The 21,237-nt window shown below is 35.6% G+C and overlaps 1 protein-coding gene across 3 annotated transcripts in view; it reads left to right on the top strand.

The window, feature by feature from the left end:
- Positions 1-21,237, top strand: part of IPO8 (importin 8) — a 48,873-nt gene that overhangs the window by 13,937 nt on the left and 13,699 nt on the right. For all 3 annotated transcript variants that reach the window (XM_054203022.1, XM_054203006.1, XM_054203014.1), the window contains 17 exons: positions 873-1,029; positions 2,086-2,175; positions 2,964-3,058; positions 3,639-3,723; positions 6,307-6,441; positions 7,269-7,368; positions 8,958-9,034; positions 10,311-10,427; positions 12,722-12,811; positions 13,493-13,658; positions 14,270-14,430; positions 14,877-15,002; positions 16,785-16,851; positions 17,552-17,677; positions 18,176-18,273; positions 19,299-19,394; positions 20,892-21,112. In XM_054203022.1, coding sequence (XP_054058997.1) covers positions 873-1,029; positions 2,086-2,175; positions 2,964-3,058; positions 3,639-3,723; positions 6,307-6,441; positions 7,269-7,368; positions 8,958-9,034; positions 10,311-10,427; positions 12,722-12,811; positions 13,493-13,658; positions 14,270-14,430; positions 14,877-15,002; positions 16,785-16,851; positions 17,552-17,677; positions 18,176-18,273; positions 19,299-19,394; positions 20,892-21,112 — 2,007 coding nt within the window. The remainder of the gene's footprint in view (positions 1-872; positions 1,030-2,085; positions 2,176-2,963; positions 3,059-3,638; positions 3,724-6,306; positions 6,442-7,268; positions 7,369-8,957; positions 9,035-10,310; positions 10,428-12,721; positions 12,812-13,492; positions 13,659-14,269; positions 14,431-14,876; positions 15,003-16,784; positions 16,852-17,551; positions 17,678-18,175; positions 18,274-19,298; positions 19,395-20,891; positions 21,113-21,237) is intronic.

The following is a 21,237-nucleotide window of genomic DNA, read 5'->3' as shown; positions in this document are numbered from 1 at the left end:
TCTTAAAAGCACTGGCAGTTCTACAAGGAATTCAGATAGAAAATGGGAATTAATAATTATCATATGCTTCCTTTCCTGCAAATAAATGAAAACTATTAATCATCTTTATATCTTCAGCGAATTGAAAACAGAGATGCCAGCAATAATCTGTATGATTTACTGACGTTTTTTCTTGAGGCTTTGTACTTTTGATCTGATTTAACCCATCTGTGAAAAATTTCTTAAATGTTTATAACTTCTTTTGTTTGGAGATTCACCAAATTCTGCATATATGAAAGCAAATTATTTTCTACTTCTATGCCATGAATACAGTACTGTCGTTGTCATATACTCCTATTGCATATTGTTACCTGTACCATCCTCCTGATGGTCTAAATCCAGAAAGTGTAAATTAGGATAAGTGTAGAGTGCTCTCTCACTCATTTTTTTATTTTTAAATTATTTGCTTTTAGAAATGTATGTAAAAGAAATGTAAACAGAGAAAGAGAAAATCTTTTCAAAACAAAGGAATGGTCTTTCCCTTTCAATTGCTATTGACTCCTGTTTCTTCAGCACCCAACTTGGGTTTGGCATTGATACGAGTGTCAGAAAAATTCAAGTGCCTGCTCCTCTGAGCTGACAATTCAGTAGTAAAGAACATTAGTTCTTCCTCCTAATAACAGCATTTATATAAGGTAACAGTTGTTGTTTTTCCTAGTCGGAGAATTTGCTCAAATTGTTGAGTTGCGGGCTAGAGAAGGGGAGAGTAAATGAGTGAGTGTTGGATATTAATTAATTTTTTTTAGGGTACAGAAATTAAATTGCTGGTGAGGAATAGGCATTAGAATCTCCAGTGTGTAGATCCTGGACCAACATTTTTGTTTCCTTTGCAGATGCAGAAAAGCAGAGGAACAAGGTCCTCTCATAGCAGCAATGCAAATATTTTTGCCTCGGATTCAGCAGCAGATGATCCAGCTTCTGCCTGATAACTCCCATTACTCTGTACTGCTTCAGAAACAAATCTTAAAAATCTTCTATGCTTTTGTTCAGGTTGGCATCTGTGTAGAGGAAAACCAAAACTTTTGCTTTGTTGGGCACAACGACTCCTTTCAGTACACTCGTGTGATTGAAGAGGAATACCAATTTGGATGGGAAAAGTCATAAAGAATAAACAGTTTTTACAAAAATATGATCTTTATAGATTTTTCTACTTAAAAACTGGTCACATGATCCCCCAGATTAAATTTTTGATGAACCTAGGTACTTCTGCACATCCTCTCTGTAAGCTTACTGGAGAAATGTTCCTGTTTTTATGAAGTCACACATAACCTAATATAAACTGTATAGGTATCTAGACTGTGCTGGTTGGCGTCTGAAAGTGTCAGTAGTGCATGTTGTAGTATAATTGTCAAAGAGTGCACTTCAGTAGGTGGCATTTCTCATTATCTTCTGAAGATCTGGCAGAAATTATTTATGGAGGCACATGCATTTTACAGAGATGAGTTTGGCTTTTACAAAGATGAGTTTGGTGAGGACGTACTTCTAGAGAATGAGAAACAAAACAAGATCCTGTGAAAGGGGCAGCCTGAAAATTCTTACTGGGGGTTAAAAAGCTAAAATAGTTTGTTATTAGGTGTGGGGAGGATTAAAAAGATCCTGAGATCCTATTTCACTTTTCAGTAGCTTACCTGAATATTGTCACTTTGCTTTGGATTTTATAGAGGACTAAGATTTACTAAGTAGATAGTAGCCACGTAGTAATTAGGAGTACATTTCACTTACTAAAATGCTATTGGTTTAGCCAAGCCCTGTAGTATAGCTGCTGCAGTGGTCCCTAAAAGTCAGCTGGGCTATTGTGAAGAAGAGGAAAAAATTAAAAGAATTACCAAGTTCTCAGACCAAGGAGCTTTCCTCAAATAGTGTCTGCTCCAAAATTCCTCTGTAAATTGTGCCAAGAAGGATGCAATTAGAGCAGTATTGATATCTAACCTAATTAGTTTTAATTTTACTTAAAAGCTCATCTTCCTCAGAATGTAACTACTGTAGAAACATCTTCGAACTTTCTCCAAGAAAATTAGTATTTCATGACTGTGTTTTTTATTGCAGTATGTGTTGCCGCTCCAGTTGCTGAATAACCAGACTATGACTCAGTGGATGGAGTTCTTCCGTACTATCATTGATAGAAATGTACCTCCGGTAAGTTTTAGTTTTCTAAAGAACTCTGATCCCTGTGTCTTGGCATTTGAGGAACAGTCAACGTGAAGGTTTTGTAAGTGTTCTTTTTTTTTAAGAGGTCATCTATTTAAGATTCGTATCTTTGGAATAAGTGGTGTTTCTGACAGAAACATAGGAAGATCATGTAAGCTGTCAGAATTTAATTGACACCATGTAAATTCCAATTTGGGATACGTTGGAAGTTTCCAAATATTTTAGCCAGATCTCTCAAACAAGAACGAAAAGCTCATCACAAGCCCATCATTTGTCTCCGTTCCTCTTTTTCTTTCATCTGTCCTTATATTTCTTGAACAAAATAAAAATAGGAATTAAATTCTTGTTTGTATGTGTACAACATTAACTGGCGTTTCCTAAGTTCTTTAGATATTTATTTCACAACCTTAACATTGTTTTAATAGCTTTTGTGTTAGTATATTGTTGGGGTGTATATATTTAGAGGAGTTAGTATCATTCATTATTTTTAAGCCAGTTGCACGCCACTGTTTAGTCAATTATATGTGAGAGTTTCCATTTTTAAAATATGCATAATTTTGAAAATTAAAGTACAGGCGTTGTACAAGTATTTCACATACGCAGTTATATTGACTAATTAAGATATTTGGAAGTTCCTTAATGTTATATAACTGCTAACAGAACCAAAGCTTTAGTCAATATGAATTTGTATTCGTTTACTCAGCAAGAAATGATTAAAGCATCATTTCTCTCAAAAATACACACAGCTAATTTAAAATAAATGTATTTATTTATAGGAGACTTTGCAAATTGATGAAGATGATAGACCGGAGCTGGTGTGGTGGAAATGCAAGAAGTGGGCATTGCATATTGTAGCTCGTCTTTTTAAACGGTAACAAACTGATTAAAAACTAAATTTGGGTTACAAATTTGTAACATTACTTCAGGTGCAATTAGACAAGACAGTTTAGTGGGTTTAACAGCTCATGGTCACCAAAGAGGTGTTCCTGCTGCTGTCCTCTGCCTTGCACTGGCACAGCAACTGGTCTGAGCTCTTAGTGAAATGATTTGGCTCTCTAAGATGATAACAAACTAGCCCCACAGGAAAAGAATGCTTTTTTTCCACTTTTTTTGGTTATTGTTACTACATCCAGCTACAAGTGCTTATGTTCTCAAATATAAAGGCACGGGAAGATTTGGAAAGAAATCCATAAACATGGAAATTACAGAGCTTGTGACAAAAAGGCGGCTATATTTGCTTGTGTCTAGTATTGTACCTTATGAGAATCTAAGAAAAGAAAAGGGAAGTGGGGCATTATATGGGAAATAATGACTTAGAAGGAACCTATGGGAAAGCGTTCCTTTGGGGATGGGTGACTACTCAGGCTCCTTTGTGTTTTAGAAAGTTTTGTGTCTTCCTGAGGCATCGGAGTTCTCACAATGTAAATATGTGTGTTCTCTTCTTTTTAAAGATATGGAAGTCCTGGAAATGTAACTAAAGAATACTTTCAATTCTCAGAGTTTTTTTTAAAAACCTATGCTGTGGGCATACAAGAGGTAAGTACAGTTCATTTGTTTCTGAATTAGATCATTTTGGCTGAACAAATGTATTGTTTTCAACAGTGTGCTCATATTGACGTTCATTCATTAAAGAAAAATTAACAGAGTCGGACAGGTTTTCCTTACAGTGATTGAGAAGTTCTTTAGAACTCATTGCCATACAACCGAAGTATAATAACACAGATTTTCAGCAATTCAAAAAAAAACCCCTGCAGGAAAATTCTCAGAAAAGACGAGTGCTGATAAAATGGTGTTATCGTAATGTATAAAGGTTCTAGATATAGCTGAGAAAAAAACTATTGATGCAGAGGCCTCATGTCATAGAAGGGTGTATTTTCAGCCCAGTCTTTAGTAAGTGCTTTTGCTGCAAACAACTTAGGCGCAGTAATCCAATGATATTGTTTTATTTCAGGAAGATACAAGCAGATTAGAAGGTGTCTAGAGAACAGCAATAAAAGTTATTTTATACCTAGAAAGCGTTTTTATGAAAATATAGCATAAATTCACAGTTTGCAAGGAAATTATTTTTGTTGGGGAATTCTAATTATTTGTGATTAACATGGTGTTGTGGAGACAGTTCAGTTCTGATAAAGTCGTGTAGAAGAGAGGTAGTTCCCATCAGAGTTTTGTGTGTTTTTCTGCCAGCTCAGCTGTGAGCCCCTGAGAACATTGGGCTTCCAGGTTTCCAGCATCTCCCTGGTTTGGTGGAACAGCTATAGCAATTGGGTGCCTAAAGCACTGGGAGTGCTGGCTCCCAAGCTCAGATATTTTTGGCAGAGCTCGTCCTGTTTCTCATTCATCCCACCATATACTAGATGACTAGGAGTGGTAGTTCCCAGGCTTTTGACTCAACCAAAGCTCTTGGTTGTCCAGGCTTTTGGGTTACATATTCCAAACAGGCTTCTAAGAAGCCAGGAGAATGCAGTACGCTGTCCTACTCATGATTCTGGGCTCTTGATTGCATTTGGTCTGTAAACCTTGCAAAACACCTGGGAATGCTGTTTTTCAAGTGACAAGTGTTTAGATAATGTGTATTTCCAGAATATGTGGCTCCTCAGCATGCTGTCAGATGAAGTATCGCTGACGTGGCATCTGCAGGCTTCTTACAGTTTAAATTTCCAGTGTCTTTGATGGAGGGTGCCAGGCTGTTGTTGTCACTTCACGTCAAATTTAAACTAGGTTTCAAAATACCAGGATTGTCTGCAAAACAAAATTACTTTTCTCCATCCAGTTTGACAACAGAATAGTTAATCCATCTGTGTATTAATTCAGTATAAATATGTAAATGTTAAGAACTGAAGAGAGGAAGGTAAGGCTGTAAGCATTAAATGAAAAGAAAAGGGAAGTAAACAGTCTAATATCTATTCTAAACTCCTTGCAATGTTTAGCTCCTGAGTGGAAAAATAGACTTCCATGGGCTGTTGCCATTTGAAATACTTAAAGTTTGTCTGTTAAGAGATTAGGCTATGTAGTAGAGGGAGCAGTTTAGCTTTCAAGACAAATGAACTGGACAATCTGCACAGTTCTTGCATTTCTGGCTCTTAAATGCTGATTTGTCACATTTCCTTACAGAGTTAGTAAGAATTTTATTGTGAATATTACATTGCTAAGCCTTCATTACTTATTCATCTGTTGTTAAGTGCTGACATCATGCTAGAGTCTATATGAGATATAGACAATTCTTGCCAAAGGAGCCTATCATATAAAAGACTTGAGATAAGACTTAGTACTCCTAAGGAAGGAGTTATGTTCAAAATAAAGTTTATTATAGTGTTGTGAAGAATTATGAAGCAGAATTGTCCTTCTGCAAATACATGACTCAGTATTTTCTTATGCATTGCCAATGGTCTTTATTGTTATTCAGGTACGTTCCAGTTCTTTATGCTTATTAACACTTAATAGTTCATCTGCCATTAGTGCAGATTAATGGCTTTATACTGTAGGTTCCTCTTAGTAGAGCAAGCCTTTATATTAAGGAAACATTGTGTGATAGAGTTTGTGATAGCATGCTAGGTGATACTACCTGATGGTTACAACGGGTAATTGAAGTTAAGGGTTTTGCATCTCTTCTGATTCACAGATTTAGGTGCTAACCTATTTTTCTTTTCTAGTTTAGAATTTCTATTCTTATCACTGTTCTTCCAAAGTAATTTGTCTTCTTTAGGGGCCTGTCCTTAAAAAGGGAGCACAGACGCCACTAATGGATTTAGAAGCCAACCAGTTTGAAAAATCTCACTGTGCCTTTTCTTTATCTGTTCCTAACTTTGCTGAGGCCTGTGTAAACTGTCAGCCTGTGAATACTGAAGTGTATCTTTGGTTTACAATCACAAGTGATCACACGGTGGGGCTAGTAGTAAAGGCAAACATGTACATAAATGCTAGCAGGATTAGCTCCTCAATGTTTAAATGATTTCTGATTTTTGGATCAAAGGCATTACATTGATTACTAGCACTAGAACCTCTACTGTAAAACTAATTAATCTGTCCATGTATGTTCACTGAAGAGATGCACTGCATGTCTGTGCATGAGAGAGAATTTTCAGTCTTCATTTAAAAATAACCACTTTTTCATTTCTTCAGGTTCTTTTAAGAATCTTAGACCAATACAGGCAAAAAGACTATGTTGCACCACGTGTTCTTCAGCTAACGTTAAATTATCTGAACCAAGGGGTTATTCACTCTGTAACATGGAAGCAAATGAAGCCACACATGAAGGTCAGTGTATAAAACCCAGTCATAAAAACTGCATGTCATCAGAGTGATTAAAAAAAACCCAAAAAATCCCCAGCAGTTTTGCAGTTTTAAAGTAGGCTTCATGAATCTTTCATGCAGCAATGGATCTGGGCAGAAAACAGCATTTCTACAGAAATGTGATTGGGTTTTTTTTCAGTATTATAACTACCTTTTATTGCAGATATTAACTCAGTTAAAGATTCTGTTCCGTAAATTCTTTATTTTTATTTTTGAAATCTGCCGTAGTCTGGCTTTTATTCGTTGCTAGTGTTCAGAATTGTCTATAGATTTGGAAATTCGTAATTGGTTGTTGTGCAAAGATAGTGGGCAAAGACAACATGAACTATAAGGAACTGAACTCTGTTTCGAGGACATGTTTTAGAAGTGAACTAAGAAAAAGTGAAAAGTGATTTTCATGCTTTTATTTTTGCATATCATAAGCTCCCCTCTTGTAGTCAGTTAATCCCATGAGCGTTAAGAGGGACTTTGAAATGCATTCTCATGTTGAGTGTTGGATTGGTGAGATTCTTCTGCAGAATGTGATGTTCTGCTGTTATAGGCTACATCCTGAAGTATATTTTGTGTGTGGTACTGTATTAATATAAAGTTAGATTAAATAATTACTGCTGTCTGGGACTGTTGCAAAAGGAAAATATATATATATAGTAAGTTTATTTCTGTTAGCCAAAATAAATGAGCACTGGTTAAAAGAATTTTGCTGTTCAGAAAAGTAGGTCTAGTAAATTAGTGCATAGTGGAGGGATTTGATTTTATGTGTACTTACATGTATTTGACTTCCCTGACATTAGAGTATAACAGAAGAAGTGATATTCCCTCTAATGTGCTACAAAGACGAGGATGAAGAGCTCTGGCAAGAGGATCCGTATGAATATATCCGCATGAAATTTGGTAAATGTTTGTGTTCAGCATTTATTTTCTGCTTTCATCATAACTGTACACTATAGTCTCAATTAACAGCACGGCCACTGTAATGTCTCTGTCTTCACCAGTGTCCCGAACAATAGGAAGAAGAAAATCTGTTTCTTAAATCTCACCATTCTGTAGTTAAAAGAAGAAGGCAGATCAAGTGAGTTTTGGCCGTTTGGCTGGTAGCTTTAAACTAAATGATTCACTTAACGTTTTCTTCTACTTCACATGTGCTCCGTGCAGCCCAAATAGACTGGCTTGCTCACTTTTTAATGCCAGTTTCAGAGCCCCGAATTGCAGATGTCTGCAAGTTCTTGCAGCTCTCACTTTGACCAGAAGAGGCCTGACTTGCTCTTTCCCTGTTGAAAATTGCTAATGTCTTCAGCATTTTTTTTCCCAATTATTATTACTAAATTGTCAGATAATTAGATGTATGTATTCTTTCAAAAGGTACTCAAAAATACAGCAAATTTTGCTGGAAAACTCCAGTAAGGTGGGTACTACAGAGATATGTAACATATGGGAACTTTTAATTAGTTGATTTGGGATTAGCATATGTGAAAACAGAATTTAAATGTGCATAGAATAATTTAAAAAAACTTGGAGGGTTGTTATGCAAAAAAATTAATCACGATATAGTGTTGATCACTGGTGTACAAATACGTTGCTGCTTTTTGGTAAATGAATCCAGTTCTTCCTGTGTAAGGAGTGAATCCTATTTTTATATGTAGCTGAGACAGTTAAATACAGATTTAGATTGTATAGTTGAAAGTAAAAGAAACAAAACCAAGCATGAAAGTACATTAAGTTGAAGTTTAGTGAGGCACATTTGGGTTTGGAACAAGAATTTCAGTAGTCTGGTAGTATTTCTTAATCATGTCTTATCTTCAAGTTCTCAGGAAAAGTTAGTGTGTAATTTTAACCACATTTTAAGATTACCTTTTTAGATCTTTTTATGTAATTCAATTTGTGTAGGTATGTTTGGATTAGAATATGTTTGGCAGCACAGATTGTTTTTTTTCTCAATATATAAATTATATTTTCAATATGATTAAAGGAAGTTTACTTCTAATGAACGAAGCTAAAAAGCTTCGACTTCCAGCAGATTTAAAACTACCCCAGGTCCAAGTAGTTTTTACATACAAAAAGTTTCCCATGAGGTTTTAATAAAATCAAACCAAAATTGTGTACATATGGTATACAGATGGTAGTGGAATACATTGTTGTTCTTCCTAGAGTGGTTTTAATTAAAAAAAAGCTAGGATTTTTCATCCCTTAAATTACATGGTCTCAAAAGAATTAATGAATAAATAACACATTCCTAGTAAAGGGAATGATGAGTGGTCAGTAGATTTGGAAGGCATGAAGTAAATGCTTTCATAAGCTATGTGACATAAGCTTGGGTCTGACTCTTTAACCACAACGTGAAGACAACTGTGTCAATAGTTTTGAAGTTACATATTCACCCTGATTCCTGATTTTGTGATATCCCACAAACAAGAGGGTTTATAACAATCTTATTATTATGTCATTCAGAAAAGGAAATTTTTTTGCCTTTTTTTATTTGCTAGATGTATTTGAGGATTATGCATGCACTACAACAGCAGCACAGAATCTCCTTTATACCGCTGCGAAGAAGAGAAAAGAGGTATGGAAACAGTGGTCTTTAATGATTTGAAGTTTCCTTAGTAATGTCATTTTCCCTTAAATTTGAAGATGCTACAGGAAGCTAGTCTTGAAAAATCTACTTGCTAATACATAATCACACGCTTTCCTGCCTGTGCACTATGAATTTTGGGAGTATTAAATTATGCGTTTATGTATAAATAAATAAATAAGGGGATTCCTCTTGCAGTTTTAAAATTAACCTGCCAGATACGAACTGAGTTGTAATAGATGTCCTTTTCCCAAGTTTACAAACAGTCTCTGTCATGGCTGTTTTGAGCTTCCCAAACTGTAGCAGTAGGGGGAAAAGTGAACCTGATCCTTATTAATTTTCACTGATGCTATTTAAATCCTGTTGACAGCAATGAAATTAGCAGGAATGAAACCAATTTCATACAGCTGCTCTTTAAATGAGGACATAACTTTTCTGCAGATCTTTCTGTACTTCCATTGATCTCTGCAAAAGCACCCAACCAAGCCCTAGAAAGCACGTCAGTTTGCTAGAGCTACAAGCTTTTTTCTGGGTACCATTTTACCATCTGGTAAATATGGAGCTCCATTTCCAGATGGATTTTCAGAGCAGGGCATAGTCTTTATGTCAGGTGGAATAGCCTATGAACTTTCTACTTCTTTATTGTCAAAACAGCCCTTGCCTGCTGACCTCCTCATTTTCATAATTTGCACTGAGACCGTCAAAACGTCATGATATCTGAAAAGCACATATCGGGTGTGGAAATGACATTAAACAATTGGTTTTGCCAAGAAACCTTTTCTAAGTCTAGTCAACTTTAGAAGTTATTGCCAAAATCGTTAGATTAATATAAGTTTATGAGGTTTTAGTCCAAGCTGTTCTTGGATATGTATGTGTTCATACATATATGTACACACACGTATGTATTTATATGTGTGAGAGAAACCAGAAGAGAACTTAAGGGGAGAAAAAATGGGTGAGGTACTGTTTGAGCCTCTTGCCTCTTCGTCACCTTTTTTGATTTGCCTCAAGACAACAAAAATACCTTATTTACTATTACTAATGTGAAATTTCAAGGAGATTAATTTAATTTTGACGAGTTTGGCTTAAAAGTTGAAAAAGGAACCTTCTATATTTTAACTATGCAAAGATGCTACATGTAGTACCTCACAGTTGCTTTGACCAGAATAAAATTTCTACTTAAAAATGTCATGTGAATATTTTGACTTAAACAATACTATTAAAATAATCTGACAAAAGGAGATTGAGTGTTTTCTGTCTTGCATAGGTGTTACCAAAAATGATGGCATATTGCTATGAGATTCTGACAGAGCCAAACGTTGATCCGAGGAAAAAAGATGGAGCTTTGCATGTTATAGGATCCCTAGCAGATATTTTACTGAAAGTAAGTGGGTAAAGAAGTGAAAAAGGTTTGTAATTCTTAATATCAAGTGCCATTGCCAATAAAAAAGTCTTAGTTTATAAAGTATGGCTAGCCCTTACCTGTATTTATAAAGTCTGTAGAGAGATTGCACTGTGGGATAAGAATCTGAGGGTTTGTTTCTTTAAAGATATTAACATTCTTTCCTGTTTTTTAAATTCCCATTTTATTTGCAGATTTTTCTTCTCAAGTTTCTCCAAAGCTGTGTTTGTTTGCTACAGAACAGTCCCTTGGTCCTCTCCTGCTTTACTAATAAAATGGAAGGGTGTTAAAAAAGCAAACGTGCCATCAATAAACATTCCATCAATAGCGTTGCCTATGATTCTTTAGCAAACTCCCCAACAGCCTGTACTATTGTGAGCTGCTTCTGGTTGCATAAAAATATTTACTTAACATCTTGCAGGAATGTTTTGTCTAGCTTTCCAGCTTTCTTACCCTACAACGTGTGGCTGTAAGTCTTGTTTCATCAGCCAGTTGGGAGTTTTGAAAATAACTGCAAAGAGCACAGAGTTTCTGTCCTTCCTCCATTCTGTATAGACAGTATCTTCAGAATTCTGAGTATTTTTCTGGAATTTGAATACATGTCTAATCTCCACTGTTGCTCTGTAATGTAATCTTCATTATGATTTCCCTTACGCTTTTGTAGACAATGGAGTCCAAAGTATACCCTTTCTCCATGTCAAAAGTAACTGCCAAAAGGTTATAATTTTTTAGCATGAGAATGGCGGCCTTGTGCTGGAGGCCTCCTTTTTAAAGGAATTTATTTTATTTTATGCAAGTTGTCTCTCTCTGTGCAGGATGTGTCTTCATGTTGCAAGGCACATCTTATCAATGTTCCTAACATTTATTTTTGACCAATGTACCAATCCCTGATCTGATCTGAAATCCTGAAACATCAGTAACTTTTGCAGAATTTTTGTAGATTAGGTTGCATTGTAAATGCCCTCCCTTGTGCTGGAGTATAGCGGTGAAAGAGGAGGACATTGTTTGTGTTGTGAGGAGCCTTTCATATTGACTGTGGGCTTCTAAACCCATTTATCTCTGTCCTGTGGAAAAAAAGGGGATTTATGCTAGTATACTGCTCTCATTTGAAATTTTTGGTCTTGAAACATGAGGCTATAATGTACTTTACAAAAGAGTAATAATCCCCAAACACTGCAGACTCCTCTCAATTCTAAATTTCTTATGTTTGGGGTTTGGCAGACTGAAAAATTCCATGAACTTTCTGCTTAAAATACTCGACTTGTAAGTGCTTTCTGGCTGGTGAGCTGACTGAGATACAGATTGTAAGGAGCTCGTAAACACAATGACCCTGCCTTACCCACGTGGCTCTCCACAGTGGCTCCGGTTTAATGCATGCAAACCTCTGACCTTTGTGCACAAGGGAAAATTCTTTTCCCTTCTCTGTGTTTTTCTCTGCTCAGTTCTTTATCTGCCTCTCTGAAGGTTTGGGAATCAGTGTGGGGAAAAATGATGTATGCATTGGTGAAGTAGATGTGTGATCACCTGAGATACACGTTGTATTGAATGTCTTCTTTCACCCTTTTCCTGTCTCAGCCACTGAATCATTCCTTTCGATGGTAACACAGTCCCCAGCATATGTCTTTTCTAGTATCCCGGGACTATAGGTGCTGGGAAAGTCACAAGTCTCCATGTTTATGGTCCTGACTTCCTGTGAATATCTTGGGATTTGCCAAGGTTGGAATAACGGAGGATAATTTTCATCAAATATCCTTCTCCAGCCAAGGAAATTTCTGTCACAAAGGAATTATCTTAGTCCATTAATAAACATGAAAAATGATGTGAGTTATTGTTATAGTGTGTAAAATAATTAGTTTTGATGCTTATAGTAATAGTAGGTCATTGAAACTGATGTGTTTCATACTAAGCTTATATTTATCTTCAGCTATGTATATACTCCTTTGTGGGAAGAATGGAGGTACTAGGTTATTTATCCTAATTGATTTTTAAGAAAAATCAGCTGGAATCAATTGCCTTAAAGAAAATGAAAATTCCAGTTTACAGTATTGTAATGAGTTGCATGTACAGTTCTTTCACTTATCTGGCATTGAACTTGCTGTGCTTATGAGGTTCGTTCAGTTCAAGGTACAAGATCCAGATCTCTTCATGAGAGAATAGCTTTATTACATAGACAAATCATTGCATTTCTCATGGTTGATAGTTGAAATGAATAACTGGCTAGAATGAAATATGTAAAATGAATGGTCTCCAAAATTAATTTTTGTTTACACCAACAGAAGAGTGTCTTCAAGGATCAAATGGAGCTGACGTTACAGAATCATGTCTTTCCATTGTTCATGTCTAACCTGGGGTACCTCAGGGCTAGAGTAAGTTCACCGGTTATATCAATTTCAGTATTTGCCATGATTCTTTCCTTCCAAGTTTCACTTCATTCTGAATGTCAATGAAAGAAATAAAGCAAATACATAGTAAAATTTCAAATAGCCACCCTGTGCAGTAATTTTTCAGTGTGTTGGCTGAAAAAATCATTTGTCAGTTAAATGAATTGATGGAAAGTCTGTGTCATATTGTTGTTTACCTCTTTGATCAGACTGGAGAATTTGAGCAGTGGTCGTGGCCCTTTTGTGACCAGTTTTCGTTAGCAGATCTCAATAACTAGAGCGGTTGGATGGCTGTGAAGATGGTGGGATTTCCACAGAGTAGATAATGTCAGTTTAAGTGTAGCTTGAAGAAAATCCTGGACTGCCCATATCAGTCATAAGCAAACAGTTAATTTTCTTTAACTTTTGTTCTGATTTTTTCCCCCAGAAGGACCAAAACTATGAATGCCAATTATGTGCATACTGAATTTATTGGAATTTGTGAAAGGAAAATAAAGAACTGCTTAAGTGCAAAAAAACTTTGTTACATGTTACTGTATGAATACACCATAATTAAAAAAAGCAATGCATGGAAACATAGAGGTAGTTAGCATTGTTTTTGAATCAGTTAAAAAAATGCTAAAAAATTGCAGTAGTCCCTAACTTGCTTTTCTTTTTGTCATGCAGTCCTGTTGGGTGCTTCATTCTTTCAGTGCTTTGAAATTTCACAATGAGCTAAACTTGAGGAATGCTGTAGAGTTGGCGAAGAAGAGCCTGATTGATGATAAGGAAATGCCTGTCAAAGTAGAAGCAGCCATAGCTCTTCAGATGTTAATAAGCAACCAAGAGCAAGGTATGCTACAGTGATTCATCAGTTGTATACACTGCTTATTTTTTTTTTGGTAGACGAGGAGGTTGGTGCAGATTTATCTAAACACTTCTACCATTTAAAGACATGCATTTCAAAACATCTCATCATGTTTAGAGAGTGTCACTTGCTCATCAGTTACTGTGTACATCCCAGAATTCTGACTTCAAGTTTTTACTACAGGTCTCTGCACAAAAGAAGTTAGAATCAACATATTTCCTTTAATAAAGTAAACAGCAGCTGTCTTGGTTTTTCTTTAGTGAAATAAAATAGTGTGTATGTTTAAGAATGAATGCTGCCTATGTATTGAGGGCATGCGTCCCCCAGAACAGTCGATTTTTTTTTTTTTGTTGTAGATGGCATTTCAGTGTTGAATGTGGTAAATGTACAATTTATTTACTTTGTTAGTCTACTAGTTATGGGCTATAAAAGTGCCTTGGGTAGACTTTTTGGTTGTTTTGTTTTTGTTTTTTAGCAAATTAAACTTTAAAAAATTACTTTGTTCAAGAGTAGTCAGTTACTAATAGTTTTGAGTTATGGTATAATTGTGTTTATGGATAATTGATTTCACCTAATTTCAATTATTTTTTTTTTAGCCAAGGAATATGTGAAGCCTTATGTAAGGCCAGTTATGCAAGAGCTCTTGCACGTTGTTAGAGAGACGGAAAATGATGATCTTACTAATGTAATCCAGAAGATGATCTGTGAGTACAGTCAGGAAGTAGCTACCATCGCCGTTGACATGACTCAACACCTGGTAAGAGACAGTAGTAAAGTAACAGTCTAGTCAGAAGCACATGCCTAGTTCAGTAAACATTTAATGAGCTTTGTTTGACATGCACACCATTTAAAATAACCTTTATAAAGGTCCACATATAGTATTCACAATATATTGTTTTCTGTATGCAGCATCTTTAAAACCTATAGGTTTTTCAAAGATACTGAATTTTGACACTGGTTTTAAAGAGACAAGCTCTAACTATTTAACATTTCAAATGACTTATCATAGCCAGACTCCTCAAAGAAAAGAGGAGTTTTCAATTTTCTGTATTCCGCTTTCAAAAGTAAGGAGCATATTTTTCAGCACTGACAGCTCTTACAGATAAGGCATTGCTGCTGTTGCATTGACCGTCTTGGTTTTGCGTGACAAATTAGAAATGTGAGTTTACTCCTGAATGTCAAGTTGCTTGTTTTTTTTCATAGGCTGAAATATTTGGTAAAATAATTCAGAATGACGAACAAGACGAAGACCAAGACAAAGGAGCTATGGCCACGGACATCTTGCACACAATTGACACTATCCTGACAGTTGTGGAAGATCACAAGGAGGTGAGATTTTCTTTTATACATCTTTTCTCCTGCTGTTTTGCCTCGTGCCTTTCATTCATGACAACAAGCACTTCCATGTATGGCGCATTGCTTGAGCTGACATGACTCTGCCTTTACTATAGCAGGATGGTGAATTAGTACCAAGTGATCTCTGACAAATTTGAATTTAAAGCCCAGTTTACTTTTGTGATTTCCTAATTGTTTAGATCTCAACTTTGAGGGGAATTTACATCCTGAGGGTAAAATCCTTAGCCCTTACTCTGTTAAGCACTTAATTTGATAATTGTATTATAGACTGTTAAAATAGATTTTAGGGAGAAAAAATTTGCATAAGGTTCATTTTTTTTACAACAGTAACTCATATTTTGTTGTTTAGCCATCAGTTTCTTGGATAGAATTCCTAGGAATTGGTCTAGCAGTTGTGGTGCAATTTAAGTTTACATTTCACATATTCAGGGAAGAAAGAGATTCTTTCTGCTCATACCAGCTGGGCTGACTGAGGTAGGAAGGAGTTAAGTGATGACCGAAGAGGCAAAGTCAGTCAGTAACTTAAGCTCTGTTGGCATAAAAGTGCTTTCTCCTAGATTTACAATGAGAAAGTTTCACTGTGCATGAAGCTATGAAGCTTATAATTTTAAAAATACATTAATTAAAATACTAATTATTTTCTCTTAAGACCATTGTGTTCCTTTGGATTTCAAAACATTTTTCATTCCTTTACAAAAACCCCTTGCGTCTTTTGAAAGCTAAAATAAAATTTGGTAGCTAAGCTCAGCATCACGAATGATAACCTGAAGTGGATTTTCAGGTTTTAGCCTAGGAAAACATTTAGAGTTGGGATATTTTTGGTATAAACTTAGCAGCTTGTTTTTCTGTTGTATGAGGCACAAACTAAAATATTGTGCAGAGTGCTCTTCATCTCAGGATCTGTAATCATCTTAGAAGTGATATAAATGATATACAAATTATATATGAGGCTGAAAACTCCGTATAAATTCCTTTCAAAAAGAAAAAAATCCTTAGAAATCCTTTACGTATGGAGAGAGTTTAGGGGATGATTGCTTCTGAGCCAGGTGCCTGAAGATAAGTGGATCAATCTGTGGTCACATACTTGATCCGTTCACTAGAACAAGGCCAGAAAGCCTGACATCCTCCAAGATTATGTCTGTAATGAATGGCCTGTGGTAATAACATCAAATGTCTGTATTTACTAGTTTTAATTAGACTTATAAAGTGGCCATGTAGTTCTCCTTGTAATTTAGTTTAATTCATAGCCTCTGTGTCCACCGTGGCAAGGCTGAATCCCGATTTCAACACAGTTGTATGCATGTGTTCCTCTTGCTGAGCCTACTCGGGGAGGCTCTCTGTAGACCTTAGGCAAAAGCATCTCTTCCTTTCTTGCTTTTTACGCATTCTACTTCAAAGATTTTGGACAGAGGCTTTATCAGAAATACTTTTGAGTACAATGTTGCTTTATATCCAGACAGGACAACAGAAACAGTTTTTGGTAGGATGTGTGGAATAATCACAAAATAAGATTTTTTTAAAATAAAGAAAAATGCTGTAAGTGACAAGTTTTAAAGAAAAACTGCTTAGTGAGAATTTGAGTATTTACATCAGTAAGACCTTACTTCATAATATTGTGATTGTTAATGCAGCATTTAAAAATTGATAAAAGCCTTTTTGCCTTGAAGAACTTCTCAAACTGAATTAGTCAAAGACATTGATTAAATTATTGTATTTCTGAGTTTTAAAATAAACTGCTTTATATTTTTATTTCAGATAACTCAACAGCTCGAGAGCATTTGTTTACAGATCATAGGCCTCGTTATGCAGAAACGTGTTATAGGTATGTTTTAGAGATAGTTTTTAGAAAAACATTTACATGTTTTTACATTAAAAAACATTCTTAAATTAATTAGTGTAAACCACACTGTCTTCCTGACAGAAATTAATCTTTTTTTTGTGTGCTTCTTTGAAGAAAAAAAGACGTTAGTTTCAGTTATGATTTGTTTTTCCTGATCTCCTCTTGTACATTAGTCAGGCTGTTTATTGTGTTTTGAAGGTCAGACTCAAAAGCTGAAGATGCAATTCTGATTATAGTTCTAGCTAGCTGTGTTAAAGGACAATGTCTGCAATTACATTAGTATTTTATGGACATGGTCTGCAATTAAATTACTGCTTTATCAGTAACCTGAACTAAAGAGCTACACAGTTTTGTGGTAAGACCTTTAAATGAAAACAAGGGTTGGGAAAATAAAAATATTTTGCAGTAAATTGTTTAGTCACAATGTCTTTGTGCTGGTAATATATTTTTCTAGTGTGTATTTATAATGAAAAACTGTGCATATTGTTGTAACTATAGCCAACGTAAGAGCATTCTAAAAGAGTTTTTTCCAATTTGTATTATTGTACCATGTATTGATTTTGTTACTAATTGCTGTCTTCTGGTTGTCGTATGACTTGGGCCTTGGTTTCAAATTTCAAGGTATTTGCAAGGTAAATTTATTTTTTAAAGCACCCTACTTAAAGTTCTTTCTCCTTTCCAGAGTTTTACGAAGACATTCTCTCCTTGGCCTACAGCTTGACATGCCAGATGATTTCACCTCAAATGTGGCAGCTCTTAGGTGTTGTATATGAGTTTTTCCCACAGGTTTGGTATGGGTGCTTTGCAGGTATGATCACTTCTATTCTGTTGATGTTTCCACTGTTTGGGAATTCATTAATAAAGCCCACCTCAATAAGGGTCGCTTGCATTTAGTGTCTTGGTTTAAAATGATCATGTATTTGAGTCATGCCCTGACCATCTGTTTAGTGTGGGAGTGTAACAGGAGCATATTTAAGTAGGAGAAGCATGTTCAAATCTTGTCGGTGTGATCAGTTATTGTAGGAGGTCCTGAACTCAAAGAAAGCTGAAATATACCAAGTTAATGTGAAATTACAAATGAATTAATTAAAATGTAGTCCTATTCTATTTACTCTTCTGAGAATGCAACCTGCGTGATGCACTTTATGAAGAATTCTGCTAGAATAGACTTCTGCAGAGTTTGAATTTCCAACCATATCCAAGAATCTGAGCTAACAAATTCCATTATAGGACTACAGCCTCACTCATTAGCACTTGCATGGATTGGTTTGTAATTTTTTTCTCTTTTGCTCTCCCTCTTCTGCAGAAATGATGCCTCTCTTGCATAATTATGTGACCATTGACACCGATACTTTACTGTCTAACCCAAAGCATTTAGAAATCATTTATGCTATGTGTAAAGAGGTAAGGCTTATTACTGTTAACGCTTATCACTGTTACTTAACAATCACATTGGCGGAGTGACCTGAACGTGCCAGGTGGTGGCCAGTCATTTCAGAAGGAAATGAAATTTGGTCTCACCTCCGTTCTGAGTACACATAGCACCCTCACAGTTTTTAAGTGACATGCTTTTTAAAAAATTACATGCACAAATTTGTGTGGGAGAAAGTTGCTGTTCCTCTTGACTCTCTTCTATGAACAGGCTATTTTGGTAAGTAGAGGAATTAATGAAGCTTGATTTCCTTGGGCTGTGTATCTTGTGATTGGATTCTCTAGTTGTCAGCTAAGGTGCGAACTCATTTGAAGTTCTTCCTACATTTATAACGTTTCTCTTTTATGCTGATTCTCTGATGTATAATAAAGTATGAGATCACACTGCAGCCTTTCTCTGATTTTGGGCATTACAGAGTGGCATCTAGCTACCTGCTTATTTTTAGGAAAGTTAGAGAGATTGAATGTGTTTGAGAATTCTGATTCTTTGTCAGGTTTGATTGACACTGACCATAGGGTTGAAACATACTGAGAAGAAGCAGTCAGTTTCACATGTATGCACATATACATAGAGTGATTGCATACATCTTGTTTTTAATCAGAAACTAGTCTAGAGATAGGACTTCACTTTGCCGGGCTGTTAATCTGCTAGTGTCTATTAGAATTGAAGTCACAAAACAGAAACAGCATATGGAAAACATCAATGATTCTTATAAGTAACATTTCCTTTAAAAAAGGGAAAGCAACGACATATAAAGAATACTAACATTCATAAAGAACTGTAGCAATTTCTTCTAAATTTTAAATTCATCTTTAGCCTCTTATCCTGGTTTATGTCCTGTAGAGATGATTTTTTATGTGTTTTATTGCCTCACAAAATATAGCACGAATAGATATGTATATACCACATTTTTTGATGTATGCATCTACAGGAGCACTTGCTTTCAAAATTGTCAGTGGTTAATACTGATAAACTAAATTGTTGTTCTGGTTGTTAGGTGTTAACAGGAGATTTACGAGAAGATGCAGAGTGCCATGCAGCCAAACTCCTAGAAGTAATTGTTCTTCAATGCAAAGGACGGGGTATTGACCAGGTGATATATATTGAACAGGTTTTCTCTTTTACTGGCTTCCAATGATACGCATATGATTCCTGAGAGAAGCGGTTGGAATTAGAGAGTTTGAGGGAAATGTAAAAAGTAGAAATGGGGAGAAATACAGAAAGAAGTAAATGGGCACAGGAGAGTTTGTAAGGTTGGGTGTGTGTTGGGTTTGTTTGTTTTGGGGTTTTTTTTGAGGTGAGAGATTAGTGGGCATGACCAGAAAATGAATATAGACTGAACGGTAAGGATATAGTATGATGTGCAGAATTGTCTTTTTTTTTGGCTTTCTCCTAATAAGATTTCCCCTTTGGCGCAAAACGCACATTCTTAAAACTGTTGCAGCTGAGAGGTTAAGTATACGTATCCAACTACTGAAATTGTTTCTCCAAGCAATATGAACTTGGTCCTTTTTAATATTTTAAATTATTACTCAGTGCATTTGGAAATGAAGAATTTCTAGCGTGGCTGGATTGTGATTGCTGGGAAAAAAATAATCACAATTTTCCAAAGTTTCTTATAACACACTTTTCGATAGCAGTCCTTTTCCTATTAAGGGCTAAATTCCGGTCTCTCATGTTTTACATGACACTCCAGCCTAAATTACTTTTACATTTCACGTTTGATGTTGCCACGGTGCAATCCATGGACTTCAGTGATAAATTTTTAGTTAATTTCACTGAAAGCAATATAACTTCACTAATGTAATGCTGAAGTAAATGAACATAAAAGGGTTCCGCGAAAGATTTTATTTTTAAAAGAAATCTGGAAGGGATTAAAGTGAATTGTATGTGTTTGCATTGAAGTGAGTATGTGGTGGAAGGATTAACTGAGCTGCACAACTCTGTGAATTGAAATGGTTGCACACTGAACTGAAACTCATAAACTAAAACATTCATAATGCTTCCCAAATTATTATAAAGCATAAACCGGCACATGGAAATATATGTAGTGTTTATTTTGTTGTGTAGGAATTTGTGCGCACTTGCTTTTATTTGAATAAACTCACTCATTTCAAACTTTTATAAGGAATTTAACATCACTTTAGTTTTATTAGGAAAAACTTCTTTTTCTTGCAGACTTAGGTAATTTCTTTTTTAATGCCTGTTAGTTTTGAAAATGTTGGATAACTTTATTCAAAGATGAGAATGTCTTTGAGTTCTTTTCTAAACCTTTTATACACGCTAGAACAAATTCCACCAAATGGCCCTAAATATTCTCCTCCATACTGAGAATAACACTGGCAATTTTCAGTTCAGAGAATAGCTGTTTTGGGGAAGATTTATAAGAATGTAATCAGAGGCTTAAAAGGCTTTTATACTAGGAAGTGAATAGAATGCATTCCTAGGTTATACCTGGACTTCAGTTAACTCTGGAGATCAATTCTGATAAAAGTATTTTAAACTTTTGTGTAACCTGTCAACATGTATAATGCCTGGGTTTTTTTGTTTAGTGATTGTTTTTTTTTTGTCTTCTCCTTTGTATGCCCAGTGTATTCCACTCTTTGTGGAGGCTGTTCTGGAGCGGTTAACTAGAGGAGTTAAAACAAGTGAGCTTCGTACCATGTGTCTTCAGGTTGCCATAGCTGCACTCTACTACAATCCTGACCTACTTCTGCACACCTTAGAGAACATGAGATTTCCACACAATCCTGCACCTGTCACTGCACAGTTCATAAACCAGTGGATGAATGACACGGACTGTTTTCTTGGGCAAGTATTGTGGTTTTTATTTTTTAAAAGTCCATGGTTTTGACTTCTGTTTGTATCTCTAGTCACGTTGATGTAAGAGTTCTCATTCCTTGGTTAGTCTAAATAACAGTAATCCACACCGGGTC

The sequence above is a fragment of the Rissa tridactyla genome, chromosome 1 (assembly GCF_028500815.1).
Source record: "Rissa tridactyla isolate bRisTri1 chromosome 1, bRisTri1.patW.cur.20221130, whole genome shotgun sequence".
In the NCBI taxonomy this organism is placed as follows: domain Eukaryota; kingdom Metazoa; phylum Chordata; class Aves; order Charadriiformes; family Laridae; genus Rissa; species Rissa tridactyla.
The sequence above is the reverse complement of the archived record's forward strand: the minus strand, read 5'-3'. Positions and strand labels throughout refer to the sequence as shown.